The sequence below is a fragment of the Zootoca vivipara genome, chromosome 13 (genome assembly GCF_963506605.1).
Source record: "Zootoca vivipara chromosome 13, rZooViv1.1, whole genome shotgun sequence".
In the NCBI taxonomy this organism is placed as follows: domain Eukaryota; kingdom Metazoa; phylum Chordata; class Lepidosauria; order Squamata; family Lacertidae; genus Zootoca; species Zootoca vivipara.
The window spans coordinates 40,412,968-40,434,998 of NC_083288.1; the positions used below are offsets into that span (position 1 = coordinate 40,412,968).

The window sequence follows — 22,031 nt, forward strand, 5'->3', positions numbered from 1 at the left end:
GGATTAATCCCTTCCAGACGGGTCCACGGAGTACTCAGCCTGAAGCGTACTTAACCCGAAGCATGGGTGTAATTGGTTCCGGAAAGCTGTTCATAAACTGAAGCGTTCATAAACTGAAGCGAACTTTTCCATTGAAAGTAATGGAAAGTGAATTAATCCATTCCAGATGGGTCCGCAGCGTTCGTAAATTGAAAATTCGTAAACTGAGGTGTTCATAAACCGAGGTTCCACTGTAGTGGTTAAGAGCTGTAGACTCGTAATCTGGGGAACCGGGTTTGATTCCCCGCTCCTCCACATGCAGCTGCTGGGTGACCTTGGGCTAGTCACACTTCTCTGAAGTCTCTCAGCCCCACTCACCTCACAGAGTGTCTGTTGTGGCGGAGGAAGGGAAAGGAGAATGTTAGCCGCTTTGAGACTCCTTCGGGTAGTGATAAAGCAGGATATCAAATCCAAACTCCTCTTCTTCTCATCATCATCAGTATTTGGAGGGCCACAACTCCCCCCCCCTTACTCTGCTCTAGCCTGTTGTCTCTGTGACTGGCCAAGACAACATGGCCTTTGAAGTCTTCCCTGGAGCTCCTTTTATAGACGCAGACTGCCTTCAGCCTGGCATGGCAATGATCGACCTATATTTTGATTCAGACGCTAGCAGTGGCTGCAGTTGGTTCCTGCAGTGTAGGAGCTTGGCACCAGGGGAGGATCAAAAGTGTTCATATCAATCTACCAGCCGCATAGATTATAGGTGGGTGGAAATTTTTGCAAAGCAGCTGAGAGATGCCTAACCAGCCCAGGTGGAGCTGGTAAAATCTCACCTGAGCTCAATGAAGCCTAAATGGGACAGTTGTTGTTTTACTGAAACTGAACCTGTGTGGACAAGCCCCTTTGGGAGGGATGCATATGGCGGAAATGGCGCAAAGTTTATAGGCCTGAAGTCAGACTTTTATAGGCCTGAAGTCAGACTATTTTGCAAACGGGGATGACGAAAGCAGAGAGCCGCTGGCGGCTTATGCCAGGTCTTCTCACCTGAGCCCCATTGGGATTGATATCTTTTAAACTCTTTTGTGTTCCCCCCGCCACAGCAAAATTCTGCCTTCTCAGAAACTCAGGCATAAGCCCTCAGTTGTGCAACCCTAAATGCCAAAAAGATTGCAACTGAAAATGACATGTTTGAAATGCAATTGGATTCTGAAATGGGAGTCCTGAAATATCTTTAAAGACTGGTCCTTTTCCTACAGACCCAACCAGGTGTTAAGATCAGCAGAGGGGTGGGAATGGACCAGGAGAGGACATTTTCTGTGGAATTCATTCCCCACAAAGGTGTATTTGGCTTCTTCCCTACACATCTTTTGGCCAGTGCTGAACAGGCATCTTCTTTGGCATCTGAGATGTGTGTTTTCAAGACCCACCCAATTCCTGTGACGGCAATCTGTTTCAGCTGTGCTTAATTTTTAATTCCAAATTGTAGCCTGCTGTGGCACTTTCTGGTGAAGGTTAGTTAATAAATATGACTAGGAAGCCTTCAGTTAACTCAGGCCTCCCCAAACTGCGGCCCTCCAGATTTTTGGCCTACAACTCCCATGACCCTTAGCTAACAGGACCAGTGGTCAGGGATGATGGGAATTGTAGTCCAAAACATCTGGAGGGCCGAAGTTTGGGGATGCCTGAGTTAACTTCTTGCCAAATTCTGAGGAATCCAACAGCGGATTCTCGTTCAAATGCAGTGTGCGAGGCAGGGTAGAAATAAAGAAAAAACAGGCAGGAAAAACCTGTTTTGTCTTGTGTGTGGCTCATCTTAACACGCCAGCAATATGCTGCTTGTACGAGTGCTCGTTCCACCTCAGGTGCTGTGAAAAGGAGCTAATTCTTCACAGCGGAAAGAGATCTGTGGTGTGGAAGACAAGAAGCAGAGGAACCTGCGCTGTAAACCTGTTCTTCCCAAATATAAAGCAAAAACAGCTTTGGTGCAGGACGTTGTTTTTGAGGCTCAGGATGATGTTTCTCCATGCCACTACCCTGTTGGTTCTGATACTAGTTTTCTTGACCACCTTCAAGTCTTGGTCCTTCCTTAAAACGCATCAACACTGGGTGGAGTCTAGTCTGTTAGGACAAGTGGAGCACTGCCCCTTTGATGCTCTGCAGTCAGGGCCGGCCCTAACATTAGGCAGAGAGACGGTGGCTGCCTCAGGTGGCAGATATTGAAGGGTAGAGACTGGACATAGCTCAAGATTAGCCCCACATGGCTTGCCCTCGTGGGTATATGAGGCACTGCCCCCCCAACTCAACAGGGAGGAGCGTGGAGAGAAAAGGGTTTGGCTCCACCCCTCATTGGCTCTGGCTACACCTACGGATGTACACGGGTGGCGCTGTGGGTTAAACCACAGAGCCTAGGGCTTGCTGATCAGAAGGTCGGCGGTTCGAATCCCTGCAATGGGGTGAGCTCCCGTTGTTCAGTCCCTGCTCCTGCCAACCCAGCTCTTCGAAAGCATGCCAAAAGGGCAAGTAGATAAATAGGTGGGAAGGTAAACGGCGTTTCCGTACGCTGCTCTAGTTTCGCCAGAAGTGGCTTAGAAGTGGCTGGCCACATGACCCGGAAGCTGTACACCGGCTCCCTTGGCCAGTAAAGTGAGATGAGCTCCGCAACCCCAGAGTTGTCTGCGACTGGACCTAATGGTCAGGGGTCCCTTTACCTTTACACCTACAGGTGGAGTCCCTGCATTCCACCCTACCAGCCCCAATGGGAACCAGCCATCGCTGTGGGAAGCCTCACCTTTTCTTGAGAAGCAAATGGAAAAAAACGTACTGGGATTTATTTTGGGGGGCGGGGGGGGGGGCGGAAAGGAACAATGATAAATCCATGTTCTTAGTAGCATAATGTTACTTCATGTGATTTATTTAGCCAGGACTTTCTTACTACCGTGGTAAAATATATTTATTTGCAATAATGAGAACCAGATTACTTGGTTCTGCCAGAACCCCTATAAAAATGATAGTTAACACTCATGACCCAGCCATCGCCAGAGATTAAATCCTTTGCTGGTATTTTGGGTCTTGCCTTCCTGTTTCCACCAGGCTTTTGCTGTCCAGATCCTTTCAAGAGAAACTACTGGGTTCATCCGAAAAGCAATATGAAGTCTCCATTCCACAAGGGGACGTCCTGCTGTTTTTGTTTGTTTGTTGCTGACTTGTTGTGTCCCAGTGAAGCGGGATGTTTCATTCCAGCCACATGCAGAGGTCATTTCAGTATCCCGGAATCATAGAACTGTAGAGTTGGAAGGGACCCCGAGGAATGCAGGAATCTCAACTGGATCACACACGACAGGTGTTCAAAAACCTCTAAGGAAGGAAAGTCCACCACCTCTCATAGGAGTCTGTTCCACTGTTCTTACCGTCAGAAAGTTCTTCCCGATATTTATTTGGAATCTCCTTCCTTGCCATTGGTTCGAGTCCTAGCCTCCAGAGCAGGAGAAAGCAAGCATGCTCTCTCCTCGTTGTGACAGCCCTTGAGATATTTGAAGATGGCTATCGTCTCTCCTCTCAAGTCTCCTTTTCCCCCAGGCTAAACAGACCCAGCTCCTTCAACCGTTCCTCATACGAAGGCTAGGTTTCCAGACCCTTGATCATCTTGGTCACCCTCCTCCGCACATGTTCCACCTTGTCCATATGGGTGGGTTGATTTGTCCTTCAAAGTGCTCCACCTTGCAGGTGATAATGTTATGTTTTGCCAAGGAGCTCGTGAACAGTTACCCAACTGCAGTCTGGGGTGTGCCAGATATTGCACAACTGAAGTGAGGAATATGGGGCAGGAGGTGGGTGAAGTGGAGTCATTTGGCGACTCTTCTACCTGCTGTAACACACTGGACTTCACCTTCTGCTGTCCTGGGTCATGGGGGGAGAGAATGGGTCTGAGTCAGAGATCGAGACTCCTTTGCTCCACTTCCTGTGCGGCCGAATGATTAATATTTGTGTTTAGATGAATGGAACCTTTCAAAATCTGTAATGCCGGAGAGGATTAGCAATATACCCTCGGCCATAAAAGAGATGTGAAGCGTGCGGCATTAATAACCAAATCCTCCCACTCTGGGGTGAGGCAGGATGAGTCATTTGGAAATTTAAAGCCAGCGTTTCTTTTTTTTTCTGCTTGCCCAGAATTAGGGTGACACCATTATCTCTACTGCTCTGCTCTTCCCAGATTTTTTTTAAAGTTTTTTTTTAACTAATTCTGGATCTATAGCGTATGGGGAGCATATAGCTAAACATTCAGTCAGGCCTAGAATTGCTGCAAAGTTGGTATCTAAAACACCAGCATTCCAGACTTCAATCTCAGAGACTCCAAAGATGACCAGACTTTGTCCCGAAACGTCTGTGTCAAAGAGCTTGAACAAAGAGGAATGTTGTTGAAATATCCTTTTATTCCCCCTCCAAATAATTTTTGTTGGTTTTTATGTAAATACAAGAACATACAGTGGTACCTCGGGTTACAGACGCTTCAGGTTACAGACGCTTCAGGTTACAGACTCCGCTAACCCAGAAATAGTACCTCGGGTTAAGAACTTTGCTTCAGGATGAGAACAGAAATCGTGGGGCAGCAGCGGGAGCCCCCATTAGCTAAAGTGGTACCTCAGGTTAAGAACCATTTCAGGTTAAGAACAGACCTCCAGAACGAATTAAGTCCTTAACCTGAGGTACCACTGTATAACCACAGTAACTTGTCCAGTGGTACGTTAATATGCAGTAGACAAGCAAGGTGTTTATTTATGCACTATCAATTCAAGTCTCCTCTCTGCGGAGAATCCTGTGCTGTGGGAGGAATAAAAGCATATTCTGTCTCATTTATAAAGGAAAATAATGGAAGCCAAGTCTCACCAAAAGGGTCTACTCTTGAAGTGCCTTGAAATTAGCCTTCTGTGATGAGTAAGGCATTCTGATACAGCCACATTCCAAACATTATTTCCCCAGATTTTAATGGGGATTTCTGTAGGTTGTTGGTTTTTTTAAAATTATCCTTTTCAAATTCATACATTTCACAAATTTTATACATTTCATTAATATTACAATCATTTTGACACTTCAAAACTTGACTTTCTTCCCCCTCTTTCTGAGGTTCCTTAAATTTATTTTTAATATCTTCTGCATATCCAAACTAACCCATTTTGCTCATTTATTCATCTTCTTTAAATATATACTCTTATAAAACTGCAGGTTGTTTTCCATTACAAATATCATTCTAGTTCTGTCAATAGTGAATTATTTGTATTATACATATTTAGATATTCTCTGAAAATAATCCATTCTTTTGATGTCTTCTGGTTCTCTATTCCTCGCACCCAACCCGTCAATTTAATGGAAAACAAATAAAGAGATGAAAAGAAAAGAAAAACAAAAGAAGTATATTTAGTAACATCAAACCTGTGAAAACAACAATTAGAGAAACCAGGTATAATGGAAAGGGTTGGAAGTAACACTGGTTCGAATCCAGATTTAGAACCTAGATTAGAATACATTTTAGACTGTATTTGGTTGTATATAATTTTATGTTTACATGTGTAAGAGTTGAATTATATCCGAAGTACGAGGACATTGTTTTGTATTTTGTACTTTATATTTGGTAATTTGATGTATTTTTAAAATTTTCTCAATAAAGTAATTAAAAAACAAAAAAGCAAACAAACTGCGGGTTGTTTCCAGTATTGGGCTACTGTTAATCGGGCTGCTGATAATAATAAAAATACTAAATCTCTGCATTTAAGGTTTATGAAAAGGGGATCTCACTGCATACAAATTCAAGTTGGGAAATTTACTTAGTACGTTACAAAGGGAGTGCCCATCACCCCTGACTACTCGTCCTGCTAGCTAGGGATGATGGGAGTTTGTAGTCCAAAAACAGCTGAAAACCTAATTTCCCCTGGTGCTAGAGGTAAAGAGTTACAGACTGAGCGCCTTTCTGTTTTTTTCTCCAACCCACCAAACTCCCTATTTCTTTCCCCATTGTCTCCTCTTCCTCATAGGACCCTGCCTCTTCCCAGATTATAATATACTGTAATATAATATAATATAATATAATATAATATAATATAATATAATATAATATAATATAATATAATATAATAATATATTATTTTTACCCTGCCTACTCTCGGAGGCTCCCAACAGAGTATTAAACAGAATAAAACACCAAACATTAAAAACTTCCCAATACAGGACTGCCTTGAGATGTCTTCTAAAAGTCAGATGGTTGTTTATTTCCTTGACATCTGACGGGAGGGCGCCACCACCGAGAAGGCCCTCTGCCTGGTTCCCTGTGACTTCACTTCTCTCAGTGAGAGAACCGCCAGAAGGCCCTCGGAGCTGGACCTCAGTGTCTGGGCTGATCAATGGGGGTAGAGACGCTCCTTCAGGTATACAGAGAACCCAAAGTGTCATGTTCACTGCCCTGCTCTCAGAGGTTACCAGCAAGATTGAGGTTGTTCAACAAGATAGCTCAGTTGATAGAGCATGAGACTCTTAATCTTAGGGGCATAGGTTCGAGACCAACGTTGGGCAAAAAGATTCTGGCATTACAGGGGGTTGGACTAGATGACCCTCGTGGTCCCTTCCAGCTCTACAGTTCAATGATTCTAGTATCCTCTCAGGACTTTCGGAGAGAGAGGCTTCCTAATCCCAGCCCCCACTTTCTTCTCTCACCTGGAACCGGTTTGATGCCCTCCAGCCTCCAGATGTTTCCTGGGGCGGGGCGGGCGCGGCTGTGATGCATCTGGATGTTGGCACCGAAGGGGCGGGCGCAAGGAAGGAGCGGCGGGGCGGCTCCTTGACCCAAAGGAGAGAGATTTTAAAGACGGGGGTCGAAGAAACGGCAGGGGCGGCAAATCAGGACCTCGGAGCGGGAGACCTTAGTTTAAACCGTTTTAAGAATAGTCCAGAAATCTGTACTGATTCTCGTACCGTCTGTGAAAGAGAGGGGCGAGAATAAGACGACGGGGTGGAAGCGAGGAGGACAGGCGAAATCCGACGAAGGAACCAAGGGGAACAGAAAAAAAGACGAGAGAGAGATAGGAGGAAGGAAAGAAGGAAGTAGAAAAAGGTAATTTCTAGCCACTTTTAAAGGAATAACAAAGCTGCGCATACAGTAAAGAGCAGATCGATAAAGCGGGGAGAACTGAAAAATAGAAAAGTCAGAAGAGGAGGAGGGTGGCGGCGGTGTCCTCCACGCAGTAGAAGAAAATAACTTTAAAACAGGAAAGCAAGGAGAGAGAAAGATAAATACAGATTCCAGCGCTGTGTAGGAAAGGCCTGAGTCTTCCTTCTTCTCCCCATGGCGGCCCCGACGGGAGTGGAGCAATTTGCCGAGGACCTGATCTGCTCCATCTGCCTGGAGCTCTTCCAGGACCCCGTGATGCTGGAATGCGGGCACAACTATTGCCAGCCTTGCATCGCCCGCTACTGGGCAGAGGTGCCAGGCGGCGGCGGGGGAAGCAGCAGTAGTAGCAGCAGCAGCAGCAGCAGCAGCAGCGACGGCGAGGACGCGCCTCTGCCCACATGCCCGGAGTGCCGCCGGGAGATCCCGGGGGGCAAATTCACGGCCAACCGCGTCCTGGGCCAGCTGGCACGGAAGACCCTGGAGACCCTGTCCGCCCGGGCGAGCGACGATGATGCCGAGCCCGACGGGCTGCTGGACGACGAAGTGCAGGGCGAGCTGCTCTTCTGCGCTGACGACGGCTGCCTGGTGAGGGCGCTGCAGCCGGATCACTGGGGGCACCAGTGCATCCCTTTGGACGGGGCTGTGGAGCGCTACAAGGTCGGTAGGCGGCGTTCAAGCACCCTATAGTGCTAGATTATAGAATCCTAGAGTTGGGTCCCAAGGGTCATCTAGTCCAACCCCTGCAATGCAGGAATCTCAGATAAAAAATCCAGGGCAGATCAGACTTCCCCCATCCTAGTGCCTTCCAGCTGCCTTTGAATACTCAAATGTGGAAGAACTGTGGCCTGGGTTCAGTTCTGAGCCTGAAAACAACCCCCCTAGCTTCCAAATCCCTAGCCTAGGGCTTTTATTTAACTGTGGGAGATCTTGAGATTTAAAGGGGGGAAATGGGCTAGATCTGTCACGTCTGCCCTCCTCTGCTTTTAGGCGATGATGCCTATTACTTGACTGGCTTCCAAAAAATGGCAAGACAGCAGGGCTGAACTGGGTGGCTGTGGTGCTTCTGTTTATTCTACTGAGCGGGCGCTGGGATTTCTGCTCCAAACTTCTACCCTGTTGCACAACCGCCTGTTATTGCTGTCTGCAGTAGCCTGTTGCGCCACGAGGGGGCGCCATGCCACTTCGCAACTTGCACTTCTTAGGACAGTCCAGTTTTCAGCGTCAGTCAATGCAACCAGAATTCTGCTTCGCTGGACGTTATTATAGCTTAATTATTGCAACTCAACAAAGCACGTTCTCCAGATGTTACCTAGCTGGCCCCTGCTTGTGGAAACAGTAGAGCCTTTTACATCAAATCCCTGGTTTTCTCATGATGTTTGCAATTGGACATGATTGTTTCCTGGCACATTCAGAATCGTAATGTAGAAAAGCCTTGTTCGGACTGCCCTATTTCAGAATGCAGGTGGAGGCTGCATGCTTAGATTCCTTACTGTGAAAAACAAACCAAAACCCAAGAAGCATATTATTATTACATTTGTATACCACCCTTCGTCCGTAGATCTCAGGGTGGCACACAATGTAAAGAGGAAAGAGCTGGCCTTTGGGCCTCTTATATATTAGCTTAGTATGTGTGGGGAGTTTAAAAGAAAGAAAGAAGAATAAGCTTCAAGAAGCTTTTAAGCAATGAGTTCCTTCCCTTTTGGTCTGATGTGTTGCAATCTCCATGGGGCTGTTCCACATGGTTAATCTGAATGTGCAATTTATTCTGTGAATCCTGTGAATTACCTGTGGGTCTCAAAGTGGAAGAATGGCTCACACATCACCTGACCATTACTCATTTTTGAGAGAAAAAAGGATGCCTGTTGCTTGAGCCTTAAGCTCAGTTTCGCAACTCTAGGCAAACAGTCTTTCCTAGATGTGATTCAGAGCTGCACATGATCACCTCAAGCTGCTTTAGCTGCATAGCTGCCAAGTTCTCCCTTTTTTTAAGGGAAATTCCCTTATGCTGAATAGGCTTCCTCGCGAGAAAAGGGAAAACTTGGCAGCTATGTTTAGCTGTATGTTTCCAAACATCTCCCCTAGCTGCGATTTCAGGTCTGCAGTGCCTCTAGGGTTGTCAGACTCAATAGAGGACAGGACTACTGTGCCTTTAATTGCCTTGCTCTCTTTTGAGTCTGGAAACTTTAAAGAGAAACCAGCAGACCCTTTGCTTGGAAATTAAACAAAGGGTCTGCTGGTTTCTCTTTAAGGTTTCCAGACTCAAAAGAGAGCAGGGCAATTAAAGGCACAGAAGTCCTGTCCTCTATTGAGTCTGGCAACTCTAAGTGCCTCTCAGGTACCTTGTTACTCTTTGGACTGCTTCCCTGACTTTCTTGGTTGGTGAGCTGGTTTGCATGAACTCTGAGCACTGGCCCCTCCGGGTGTGCCTTGCCTTCTTGCTCCAGCTGTTGTAAGTGTTGATCACTTGTAGAGCCATGAAAATCAGCTGAGACATCGCTACGTACTGGGCAGTTGTTACTCAGGATGATGACTTTGTTAAACACGCAGTTTAATAAATACAAGCTGCTAATCCAGGCTTCACTCAAAAAAATGGCAGTGTCTGGTGAAAAGGAACATGCCAAATTTGGAAAGTAGGTGGGGAAAAATGGATTGCAGGCAATTTATTTTGAAGAGGGTGTCGTTCATGTGTGCTGGAACCACTTCTAATTTAGTGTTGCCATACGTCCGGAATAGGGTGATGACTTTTTCATTTTTTTCCTCACAAATTATTTCCTGTAGCACAAATGGACGAACTTTTGCCTATTAATGACTAAAATGAGGTATATTCCATTGAAATATTAAAAAAGGTCACGCACAAACCATTTTTAATTTTTTTTGTATGCCGTTTTACCATTTCATAAAATTGCATTAACAATTCTATATATATTTCGTATCAAATTTGGACACAGCACCACATTCCACAATGGGGAGTGTTCTTAGCAACATAGGGTATACAAATGTCACACCTGTGCAAGGTAAAAGCCCCTTTTTGGGACCTCAAAACTCAGCCAGCAGACCCTGCAGGGCATGCTGGGAAAAGAACCTATAGTAAAGGTAGCAAAACATCGTCCTCTAGTGGCGTCTATACTGTTACTGCAGCTAAAGAAAGCTTCCTTGTGTGTTTGATGACCCTCTAAAGCTTGGGTTCCATTTTATATCTGCTTACAGTGACTTCAAAAATGGTCAAAAAACTGATAAATCTTTTTTAAAAAATCATTTTGTGCGTGAGTTTTTTAAAAAATCAAATCTCTTTGAAAGTAAGATTTTATCTAATCTTTAATGAAAGCTCATAAAATTATTATACAGGGAAATGAGGTTGTAAAAAAGTCATCACCGTAGTCCGGAATCTCCCGGACAAATCTTCATAAGCAGCATCCGGGTGGAAATAGCTGAATTGTCTGGGAAAATCCAGACGTATGGCAGCCCATGTCGGCAGTGTAGATTTTGGCGAATTGCATTAAAATTAGAGCTCAGAACATTGGCCAAAAACAACCAACCAACCAACCCCCCTTTCACTTTTTGAAATATTGCCAGGTAGAAAGCCATGTCCTATTGATAACAACAAACTGGGTGTGTTTCTTTGAGAGGCGAAGCCCAGCATAAAGCTTATGTCTCCTCTTATGGCTGGTAAAGTGGGCTAATGTTGCCTTTTGGTTTTCCAGAAACTTCCCCCCCAACAACAACAAAACCCCCTAACCAGGCTATTGATCGCTGTAGCTAGTTGGCAGCCCTACATGAGTGACGGTTGCCAATGTATCCACATTGCCCTTTTGTGTTCATTCTTTGCCATGTCTGTTTCCATGCAGGAGGTCCTAACAGCTGCTCAGGCGATGCTGGAATCCAGAGCCCAAGCGGCGAAAACGCTGCAAGAGCAGAGCGCCCAGAAATTTCCGGAAATCTCTGTGAGTCCAAGCCTCTTTGATGTTTCCGCCCTTGTTTCATGGAGCCAAGCTGCATGTTACTTTCAGCACACACACTTTTGCTTTTGAATGTGCATTTAATGCCTGGTTTGAAGTGTGAGGAAACGGCAGAATCTATTAAGAAACATGTCCGAGAGGATGACATTAGATAAGACGGAACCTTAAAGCGCAATGGCATGTAATTTGGCTTATAAACATTGATATCGGGTGAGCGGGAAGTCACTAGTTTTGTTGAATTGGGATATAACTGTTGAGTAACTATTTTCTATATGGAAAAAAGAATACAATATTATTATTAAAAAGTGCATCTAATGCTGCTTCTAAATGAAGGAAAAAATAGCATTGCGCATCCCAGTTCAGCCTGAGAGGGTCCCTTTTTTATAAGCCCACTGGGGCTGCCAGATCAGAGTCGGTGTCCATCGCTCACATGTCCTCCTTTTCCCTCCATTGCTGTTCCTTCCCAAGGCCCAGCGCCTCCGCCTGGAGCAGCATCTCTCCGCCCAGTTCACGGAGCTCCACCAGTGGCTTCAGGAGAAGGAGGCAGCGATGAGGAGGGAGATCCGGCGCGAGGAAGAGCTCCTCCTCAGCGAGCTGGAAAGGAACCAGCGCAACGGGCAGGAGCAAGTCCGCGCGGCTGAGGAACAAGTGGCGAAGATCCAGGCCCGCCTGGAGGAGCAGCTGGACCCCGAAGCCTTCCTTAAGGTCAGTGCGCCTCCGAACAAATATATGGGGAGGGCATCATTTCTGGATTGCAGGCAGGTGTGGTCTCCCAGAGGCACTCCAGATCCTGCACTAATCATGTAAATGAAATATGCTTGTGTCTCTTTGCTTATTATGATCGAGCAGAAAGTATGGCAAATCTGTACCTGTGTAGAAAGGGGACGTAGGGGGCCTGCCACCTGCAAAGGATGCAGGTTAATAGGTGGAAAGTGGAGCCAATGAAATCTGCCCGTCAGGCACGCCGAGTTCCACCCAGCATTGTGGGTGCCTGGCACGTGTGTGTGATGTCACACATGTGCGTGATGTCATATGTTGCCGCCGAAGCAGAAGGGCCCGATGGAGCCCCCTGTCCATAGCTGCCAAGTTTCCCGTATTCCCCGGGAAACCCCCGTTTTTCCAGCTGTCCCCAGCCGAAAAAACAGGTTCCCCCCCCGGTTTATTCTGGCGTGGCGGCCATTTTGGAACTGGGCGGAGCATGCTCAGAAGCGACTTTTGATGCTGCTCTGCCCAGTTCCAAAATGGCTGCAGCGCGACTTCTGGTGCGGCGGCCATTTTGGAACTGGGCAAAGCAGCATCAAAAGTCACTTCTGAGCATGCTCCGCCCAGTTCCCAAATGGCGGCAGCATTACTTCCGGTCTGCTACTTCGGGTCCAGTCTCTTAGTTTTCAAGATGGAACTTGGCAGGTATGACCCTGTCACAGCGGAAGGGCCCGACTGAGTGCCCCACCACAGCACCTTCTCGGTAGTGGTGCCCGCCCTGTGGAATGCCCTCCCATTGCCACTGAAGCCAGCAAGAGGGTTTCCTTTGCTGAGCAAGCCCTAGGCGACAGAAAGTCACCATGACTGCCTCAGTTAATATAATCCGGCTGGAACACACAAATCCAGTCATCATTTGGCATGATGTCATGAGAAGCCTCGTGTGAGAGGCAATTGCATTGCTCGCTTCCGTTTGACCAAGGGTGGAGGGCCTTTTTCTTATCAAGGACTGCATTTCCTTCTGGGCAGCCTCCTGGGGTGGGTGTGGCCAGGGGGGCAAAAGTGGGCAGAGCAACAAATATGACTCTTTGCCTTTGTACAGCTGGCTTCACACCCAAAAAAAGCTTGGAGAGCTACTTTTGGCCCCTTGCCCCTGAGGCCTGAGGTCCCCCACCCCTGCTTTAGACCTTGGCTGGGATATTACAACCAGTTTTGTGATGGCTTGGGGCCCAAGATGGCCTTTCTCAATTTGGGCTGACCCATTTTCTGTGGCCCAGCACATCGAGAGGTATGGCCCATGGGATGGTGTCATGAGGCAGGGCCTGCTCGATGGTGGCTCTCCTGCTCATGGAACTCCCAGCCCTGGGGAAATTTGGCTGTCCTCGTCGTTGACAACTGTTAAGCCTAACTTGAAGATGCATTTAGCCATTCATTCAAACCTTTGGTACTTAGACGCAGGGAGGAGTCCATTAGCTTAAGTGTTACTGTATTTACGGTGCCTGTAGCATCACACTTTTGAGTTTTGATATAGGTTTTAGCTACTATTTTAGCAATGGGTGTTATCGTGATTGTCAATAGCAGTTGCTGCACGACACTCTGGGCTCCTGTGGGAGGAAGGCACGAAACCCATAACAATGATGAAAAATAAGTTAAGACGCCCTGTTTTAAGTAGCTTCTGTGATATCCAGGACAGGAAACAATATTCTAAATGGTCGGAACATTTCTGCAGATTTCCTTTCCCCTTTTTCTTTTTTGCAGGACATTAAAGCCTTCACAGAAAAGTGAGTAGACCGTACGACTGAACCTCCTGCTTCTGTTCTTAACCCTCTCAGCAAACATGCATTTACTTGACTTCATCTGGGGATGCAACTGGAGCTGTGTCAGCAGTATTGTTAGAGGGTGGGCCAGGGTCTTGGATCTTCTGCCTCTCCCCATCACTTTTTAAAATGATTTTTTAAAAAAAGAAAAACTCTGCTTCCAGCTTTCTTTGTCTGCTGTTTGTTTTCTGCTCATGATCTGTGATCCACAACTAGAGCTCATTCCCTGCTAGATCAGGAATATAACACCAGTGCCTTTTGCATCGATTAATCCACACTAGCAAATACTCCCGTGTTTGAATAATGTGATATGACTCATATTTAGGGGCTAAATGAGCATTAGTACAAAGAGCAGCACTTTCAGATCTGGCCACTAGGTGGAGATAAAGAGCAGCTTGTGACACGCATAATCATGTATTCAACTTTATACGATTTCCCCCTGTTCTTGCAGATATTGCCCTAGTGATGACAAAGGATCCACACTGCCTGTGGTCGCCCGTGAGTTCAGCCTGGGCCAGTTTAAGGGCCCCATTCAGTACATGGTGTGGAAGGAGATGCTGCCAGCTCTGAGACCTTGTAAGTATCGGAGCGATGAGGATTTATTGCCACAACAGCTTGGCATAAACTGTTTCTGTGATGCTGTGGCAAAATCTGCCACTTGAGGCCAGAGCTGCTCTGCAATAATAATAATAATAATAATAATAATAATAATAATAATAATAATAATAATGGTAAAGGGACCCCTGACCATTAGGTCCAGTCGTGACCGACTCTGGGGTTGCGCGCTCATTTCGCATTATTGGCCGAGGGAGCCGGCGTATAGCTTCCAGGTCATGTGGCCAGCATGACAAAGCCGCTTCTGGCAAACCAGAGCAGCACATGGAAACGCCGTTTACCTTCCCGCTGTAGCGGTTCCTATTTATCTACTTGCATTTTGACGTGCTTTCGAACTGCTAGGTTGGCAAGAGCTGGGACTGAACAATGGGAGCTCACCCCGTCACAGGGATTTGAACCGCCGACCTTCTGATCAGCAAGCCCTAGGCTCAGTGGTTTAACCCACAGCGCCACCTGGGTCCCTATATATTTATTTATACCCCACCTATTTGGCTGGGTTTCTCCAGCCACTCTGGGCAGCTCCCAACCAAATATTAAAAACATAATACAGCATTAAACTTTAAAAACTTCCCTAAACAGGGCTGCCTTCAGATGTCTTTTAAAAGTAAGATAGTTGCTTATTGCCTTGACATCTGCTGGGAGGGCGTTCCACAGGGCGGGCACCACTACCGAGAAAGCCCTCTGCCTAGCTCTCTGTAACCTCACTTCCCGCAGTTAGGGAACCACCAGAAGGCCCTCGGAGCATAGCTGTCAAGTTCTCCCTTTTTAAAGGGAAATTCCCTCATTCCAAATAGGATTCGTTGTGAGAAAAGGGAAAACTTGACAGCTGTGCCTCGGAGCTGGACCTCAGTGTCTTAGTTTAACTGTTCTTTCATGCAGAGGAGCCAGTGTGGCATAGTAACTAGAGCAGCCCCTCCCCAAGCTGATGCCCCTAGACTTTTTTGACTACAAGTCCCATCAACCCCAGGTAGAATGGTCAAAGGTCAGGGATGATGAGAGATGTAGATCAACACTGTCTGGAGAGCTTCAGCTGGGGAAGGTTGGGTTTGGTATTGGATTGGGACCAGGGATGCCCAGCTTCAAATTTATACAGTCATACCTCGGTTTAAGTACGCTTCGGTTTGAGTACTTTCAGTTTATGTCAGGGGTCCCCAAACTAAGGCCCAGGGGCCAGATGTGGCCCAATCACCTTCTCAATCCGGCCTGCGGATGGTCCGGGAATCAACATGTTTTTACATGAGTAGAATGTGTCCTTTTATTTGAAATGCATCTCTGGGTTATTTGTGGGGCATAGGAATTCGTTCATATTTTCCCCCAAAATATAGTCCGGCCCCCCACAAGGTCTGAGGGACAGTGGACCGGCCCCCTGCTGAAAAAGTTTGCTGACCCCTGGTTTAAGTACTCCACGGACTCGTCTGGAACAGATTAATCCACTTTCCATTACTTTCAATGGGAAAGTTCGTTTCAAGTTAAGTACACTTCAGGTTAAGTACAGACTTCCGGAACCAATTGTGTACTTAAACCGAGGTACCACTGTATTTGGTCCCGAAACATACTAAGCAGACTTCAGCCAGGTTCTGTTTCTGAGCATAACCTACCTCACAAGGTTGTGAAGACAAACAACAATAACAATAATTTATTACTTATACCCCACTCATCTGGCTGGGTTTCCCCAGCCACTCTGGGCGGCTTCCAACAAAATATTAAAAACTTCCCTAAACAGGGCTGCCTTCAGGTGTCTTCTAAAAGTCAGATAGTTGTTTATCTCCTTGACATCTGATGGGAGGGCGTTCCACAGGGCAGGTGCCACTACCGAGAAGGCCCTCTGCCTGGTTCCCTGTAACCTCACTTCTCTCACTGAGGGAACCGCCAGAAGGCCCTCAGCGCTGGGCCTCAGTGTCTGGGCTGAACGATGGGGGTGGAGATGCTTCTTCAGGTATACAGGACCGAGGCCATTTAGGGCTTTAAAGCTCAGCACCAACACTCTGTACAGTGGAACCTCGGTTTACGAACACAATTGGTTCCAGAAGTCTGTTCATAAACCGAAGTGTTCATAAACCGAAGCGAACTTTCCCATTGAAAGTAATGGGAAGTTGATTAATCCGTTCTAGACGAGGAAAAACACCCCCTAAAGCAGCAGGGCCTTCGCTCCGATGCCTTCGCGGAGGCCGGGGAGCGCTCCCTGGCCTCCGCGAAGGCATCAGAGCGAAGGCCCTGCTGCTTTAGGGGGTGTTTTTCCTCGACTAGAACGGATTAACTGCTTTGCTCCGATGCCTTCGCGGAGGCTGGGGAGCGTTTCCGCGACTGGGCTGCAGCCGCGAAAGTGCTCCCCGGCCTCTGGGAGGCATCGGAACAAAGTCCCGGCTCCGATGCCTTCTGGAGGCCGGGACTTTGTTCCAATGCCTTTGCGGAGGCAGGGGAGCACTTTCGCGGCTGCAGCCCAGTGCGGAAATGCTCCCCAGCCCCCGGAAGGCATTGGAACGAAGGCTCAGCCTCCCCGAAGGTATCGGACGCTCTGATGCCTTCGGGGAGGTTTGGCCTTTGCTCCGATGCCTTCGGGGAACCCGGGCCTTCGCTCCGGGCCTCCAGGAGGCATCGGAGCGAAGGCCCGGCCTCCCCGAAGGCATCGGACGCTCAGCAGGCCTCGGGCACCTCTGTTTACTAACTTCCGGGTTAGGATAGTTCGTAAACCGAAAGTTCGTAAACCGAGGTGTTCGTAAACCAAGGTTCCACTGTATTGTGAAACGTACTGGGAACCAATGTCTTTCAGGACTGGTGTCACCAGTCTGACTGCCACATTCTGGATTAGTTGTAGTTTCTGGGTCACCTTCAAAGGTAGCCACACGTAGAGCGCATTGCAGTAGTCTAAGCAGGAGATGACTAGCGCATGCACCACTCTGGCAAGACAGTCTGTAGGTAGGTAGGGTGTCAGCCTGTATTCCAGATGGAGCTGGTAGACAGCCACCCTGGACACAGAATTAACCTGTGCCTCTATGGACAGCTGTGAGTCCAAAATGACTCCCAGGCTGCACACCAGGACCTTCAGTGGGCTTCAGTTACCCCATTCAGGACCAGGGAGTCCTCCACACCCACCCGCCCTCTGTCTCCCAAGAACAGTACTTCTGTCTTGTAAGGATACGACCTCAATCTGTTAGCCGCCATCCATCCAAAAGTGAGTGTGTGTGTGTGTGTAATCTTGCATCTCTTTTGATCCCTGCCCCATCTGAAGCAAACTGGGATACCTGAGCTGGTAGAGCATAAGACCCTTAATTTCAGGATTGTGGATTTGAGCCCCAAAAGATTCCTGCATTGCAGGGGGCTGGACTAGATGACCCTTGGGGTCCCTTCCAATTTTACAGTTTTAGGATTCTATGAAGTGCCATGCCTGCTCTTGTACCGAGTGCCAGCTGATGAAATATCTCCAGTTAACACAATTGGGTTGCCATTTGTGAAACTTGAGTTCTTTGTGTGGTTTTGGGTGGGCATTAGAGAAGAGCAGGGCTTTATCTGAGGAGATAAAGAAATAAAAAGAACTACGTAACTTTTAGAAGATATCTGAAGGCAGCCCTACACCGGGAAGTTTTTAAATGTTTGACACTTTAAAATGTTTTTATATGTGTCGGAAGCCACCCAGAGTGTCTGGGGCAACTCAGCCGGATGGGCAGGGTATAAATATACAGTAAATAAATATGAATATGAATATGAATATGAATATGAATATGAATATGAATATAAATATAAATATAAATATAAATATAAATAATATAAATATAAATATAAATATAAATAAATATAATAAGAATTATAAGAATGCCTTTAACCCAGGCTTCCTCAACCTCGGCTCTCCAGATGTTTTTGGCCTACAACTCCCATGGACCAGTGGTCAGGGATGATGGGAATTGTAGTATCAAAACATCTGGAGAGCCGAGGTTGAGGAAGCCTGCTTTAACCACTATGCGGCAGGCAGGAATTTAACAGGTTATGCCTTTTCAAGAATGGAACTATAATTACAGGAAAAGTTTATCCTGTTGACATTGTGACTAGATCGACACAGCTATAAAAAAATGCTATGAAAACACACTGAGAAACCATTGTAAATCTCACAAATGATAATATCACTGAGTTGCGATTTTAGGTCTACAGTCCCATCCGGTGTCACAGGGTTATAACGCATTTATAACGCTGCATTTTGACTAATGTAGCTGACTCCTCTGTCTGTCTTCTTGTGTGTGGGCCCTGATTTATCACTGGGCCCTCTACCCTACTTGCCAAAGACAATACAAATTTGTATGTGAAACAAAGGATATGCAGATCCATGCCCTCTTTGTGTGAGAAGGGTGGCGGGCCTGATGCACGTGCAGTGTGCTGGGCCCAGAAAATCCTTTTGGCACCTCTGAGGTAAAAACTGGACAGTCTGTTTAGTGTAGTAGATCTATCCTGTATCCAACATTTCTGAATGTAATGTAAGGTGTCGGTAACCATTACGTTGGTCGTATCCCAACAGCTCCCTGTCAAATCACCTTGGATCCTGCCACCAACCACCCCAACCTTGTGCTCTCCAAGGACCTTGATAGCGTTCGTCTTGAAGACAACCCTGAGGACGAGGTCCCTGATGGGCCTGAGAGGTTCAGCAAGTGTGTGTGTGTGCTGGGCGCTCAGGGATTTACCTCAGGACGCCATTACTGGGAAGTAGAGGTGAGGAATAAAACCAGCTGGGACATTGGCGTGGCCAAGGAGTCCGTCAACAGGAAGGAAGCCAAAGTGAAAGTCAAGCCCAGCAATGGATTCTGGGCCATCTGGCTGAGGAACGGTAGTGAATACAAGGCCCTCGAGTCTCCCCCCAAGTTGCTGTCCCTCAAGGCCAAGCCCCAGAAAGTCGGGGTCTACCTGGACTACGAAGCGGGGCAGGTCTCCTTCTACGATGCCGACACCATGCTCCACATCTACACCTTTTCGGACATCTTCTCCGAGCGCCTCTACCCCATGTTCAGCCCTGGAGTCAACAAAGACGGGCTCAACGGCGAAGCCCTCCACCTCCTGTCCCCGCGGGCATAGCAAGGGCCGTACCTGGAAGTCCCATCAAGCCCCACCAGGACCCTGTTTCGTTTGCAAATGGTCTTAATTTATGTCGAGTTGCTGGATTAGAGTGGTCTTAAACCAGGTGGTGCCTGGCTGGGAAACCATTGGCACCCCATGCAAAGTTGCTCTGAGCTTCCCAATGAAAGAATGAGCACAGTTCAAAGTGTTGGTGCTGACCTTTAAAGCCCTAAACAGCCTCAGCCCAGTATACCTGAAGGAGTGTCTCCACCCCCATTGCCCAGACTGGACACTGAGGTCCAGCTCCGCGGCCTTCTGGCGGTTCGCTCACTGCAAAAAGTGAGGTTACAGGGAACCAGGCAGAGAGCCTTCTCGGTAGTGGAATGCCCTTCCACCAGATGTCAAAGAAATAAACAACCATCTGACTTTTAGAAGACATCTGAAGGCAGCCCTGTTTAGGGAAGTTTTTTAATGTTTGATGTTTTATTGCTCTATTATTATTATTATTATTATTATTATTATTATTATTATTATTATTATTATTATTTTATGCTGGGAGCTGCCCAGAGTGGCTGGGGAAACCCAGCCAGATGGGTGGGGTATAAATAATAAATTATTATTATAAAAGTACAATAGGAACTTGCATTGTTCTGTGGTGCATCAGAACCTGGGGTTGGCACAGATAAGGATCAGGATAAGGATCAGGGCCAGCTCTAGGTAGCCCCCCGGTGGCGCGGTGCTTCGCCGCGCGGAAACCATGCTGTGCCCTGCAAGGGCGGGGGCGCTGGAGCGATCTCCGCCCCTCAGCACCAGGGTGCGCGACCTGCTCGAGATGACCCTGATAAGGATAGTTATATAGGAGAAGGGAGGGAGGGCAGAAAAGAGACTTGAAACTAAATGATGAAGTTTTGGACAATGTAAAATGACAACTGACCTACAGACATGTTTTAGAAGCCATACATCCGCAATTTTGACTGAAGGGGTAGAGCAGCCAGAAGCTAAATGTTTCGGTTCTGAAATGGGAACAACAGACTGTCAGATTTAGAGACGCCAACTCCTACTTTAGGAGACACAGACTCCTACTTTAGCAAAGAGGGGGAACTTCTGAATGTACATGCAGGACACATTAAAGCCACATGACCTCAGCCTGCAGAGGGCAGCACCAACATCCCGTAGCTTCAGCGAACGATGCCTTTCTGAACATCTCCATAACTGCCACATTGACAACAGCAACATTTCATTTTTATTGGAGCAACAGAGGAAGGCAGAAGTTGAAACATTTTGCCATGGGAATAAAAGGTTTCCTGTTAATCACAGTGAGTGCTGTGTGTGTGTGTGTGTTTGTGCAAAAGCAGATACAGTCATACCTCAACATCCGAAGGCTTCGGCTTCCGAAGGTTTCGACTTCCGAAGTCGAAGCCTCCGGAAGTCCTCCCGGTGTGCACGTTCTACACCTGCGCAGAGCGGTGCACGCAGTTGGCGCATGCGCAGAAGCACGAAATCACGCTTCGCGCATGCGCCGTAGCGGCGCTTCAACAACCAAAAACCTCGACTTACAAAGACGACCGCGGAATGGATCGTCTTCGTAAGTCGAGGTACCACTGTACCCGCAAAGCCAGGATTAGTCTCCCTAGCTTACTCTCTGCCAAAGATATCGGCAACTCTGGAGCAGCAGTGGCTAACCTGCGGCCCATCCAGGTGTTTGAACTACAGCTCCCATCCTCCCCGACTTTTGGCTTGTGCTGGCTGGGGCTGATGGGAGATGGAGTCCAAGAACTTCCGGAGGTAGAGAGGCGACCCTCCTTTCTGGGCTGCTAAGATTCTCTTCTTGTAAACAGGACAAAGCGAAATTGTGTCCTCAGACAATTGCCAACAGCACAGCGGTGCCTGACAAGCATCTAAGGGAGTGGGGGGGGGCAGATCCCTGCAGAAGCTGTGCCCAAAGAGACATGTTATACCTGGATGCTTCTGGGAAAGGGAGGGTCCTGATGACGCCCCAGGGGAGGATGAGGTGATGGTAGAAAGGTATCAGTCGGATCAGCCTGGAGGTTTCTCCGCAGATGATGGGTTGGGTCATGTTTTCAGAGGTGAGTGCAGGTTGCCTGTGTGTCTGAACAGGGAGGGTGTTTAAATTTTAACATCAGTGCACCTTTCTAAAGGCATTTGTGGCTCAGTTCTTCCTTGATCTGTTATATTTACATCTGCTCTTGGGAGCCATCCGTTTGAGTGTTGCTTGTTTGGATGCTTGGTAGACGTAAGAGCCGTTTTACTCCTTCCAGATTTCTGGAATAATTACGATGCATTCTGAAACAACACACATATAGCGTCCACCACAGTGCGATAGTCATTCACACAGAATTTTACAGGGAACCAACTCAAAATAAGAGAATAATGCTATATGCATGGTATCTGAGTGCAATAGCGTGCAGCTTAAAAATCTTGCTTGAGGCAACCGGCTGCTGGGCAGATGTTGCTGGACTTCAGTTCTCAGTACTTCCAGCTAGCATGGCCAGCCATCAGGGATGACGGGATTTAAACACAAATTTAAACACAAATCCGACACATAGCTGTGAGGCATTTGCGAGCTTTTTTGCAGAGAAAGTCCTGCTGCTCCGCCATGACCTCCCTGCCAATTTGGATACAGTAATGGAACTGGAGGCCCCTCGACTGTCTTCAGGTCCAGTGTTGGACCATTTTGATCGGATACTCTCTGTTGATGTGGACAGATTCCTCCGAGCCGGTAGGCCCACCACTTGCCTCCTCGACCCATGG

General features: G+C 47.3%; 1 protein-coding gene across 1 annotated transcript; it reads left to right on the forward strand.

The window, feature by feature from the left end:
• The first annotated feature begins 6,788 nt into the window (after positions 1-6,788).
• On the forward strand, positions 6,789-20,588 carry LOC118094143 (zinc-binding protein A33). The gene is made up of 6 exons (XM_035134185.2): positions 6,789-7,792; positions 10,981-11,076; positions 11,560-11,796; positions 13,549-13,571; positions 14,059-14,183; positions 18,727-20,588. Exons 1-6 carry the CDS (start codon positions 7,310-7,312, stop codon positions 19,275-19,277), a joined length of 1,515 nt encoding a protein of 504 aa, XP_034990076.2. The 5' UTR covers positions 6,789-7,309; the 3' UTR covers positions 19,278-20,588.
• The last annotated feature ends 1,443 nt before the right edge of the window (positions 20,589-22,031 follow it).

Bases quoted from the DNA above. Each gene is read 5' to 3' on its own strand.
- LOC118094143 (XM_035134185.2), top strand. From the start codon at position 7,310: ATGGCGGCCCCGACGGGAGTGGAGCAATTTGCCGAGGACCTGATCTGC. The intron at 7,793-10,980 runs GTCGGTAGGCGG...GTTTCCATGCAG, and splicing joins GGGCTGTGGAGCGCTACAAG to GAGGTCCTAACAGCTGCTCA. The intron at 11,077-11,559 runs GTGAGTCCAAGC...TTCCTTCCCAAG, and splicing joins AGAAATTTCCGGAAATCTCT to GCCCAGCGCCTCCGCCTGGA.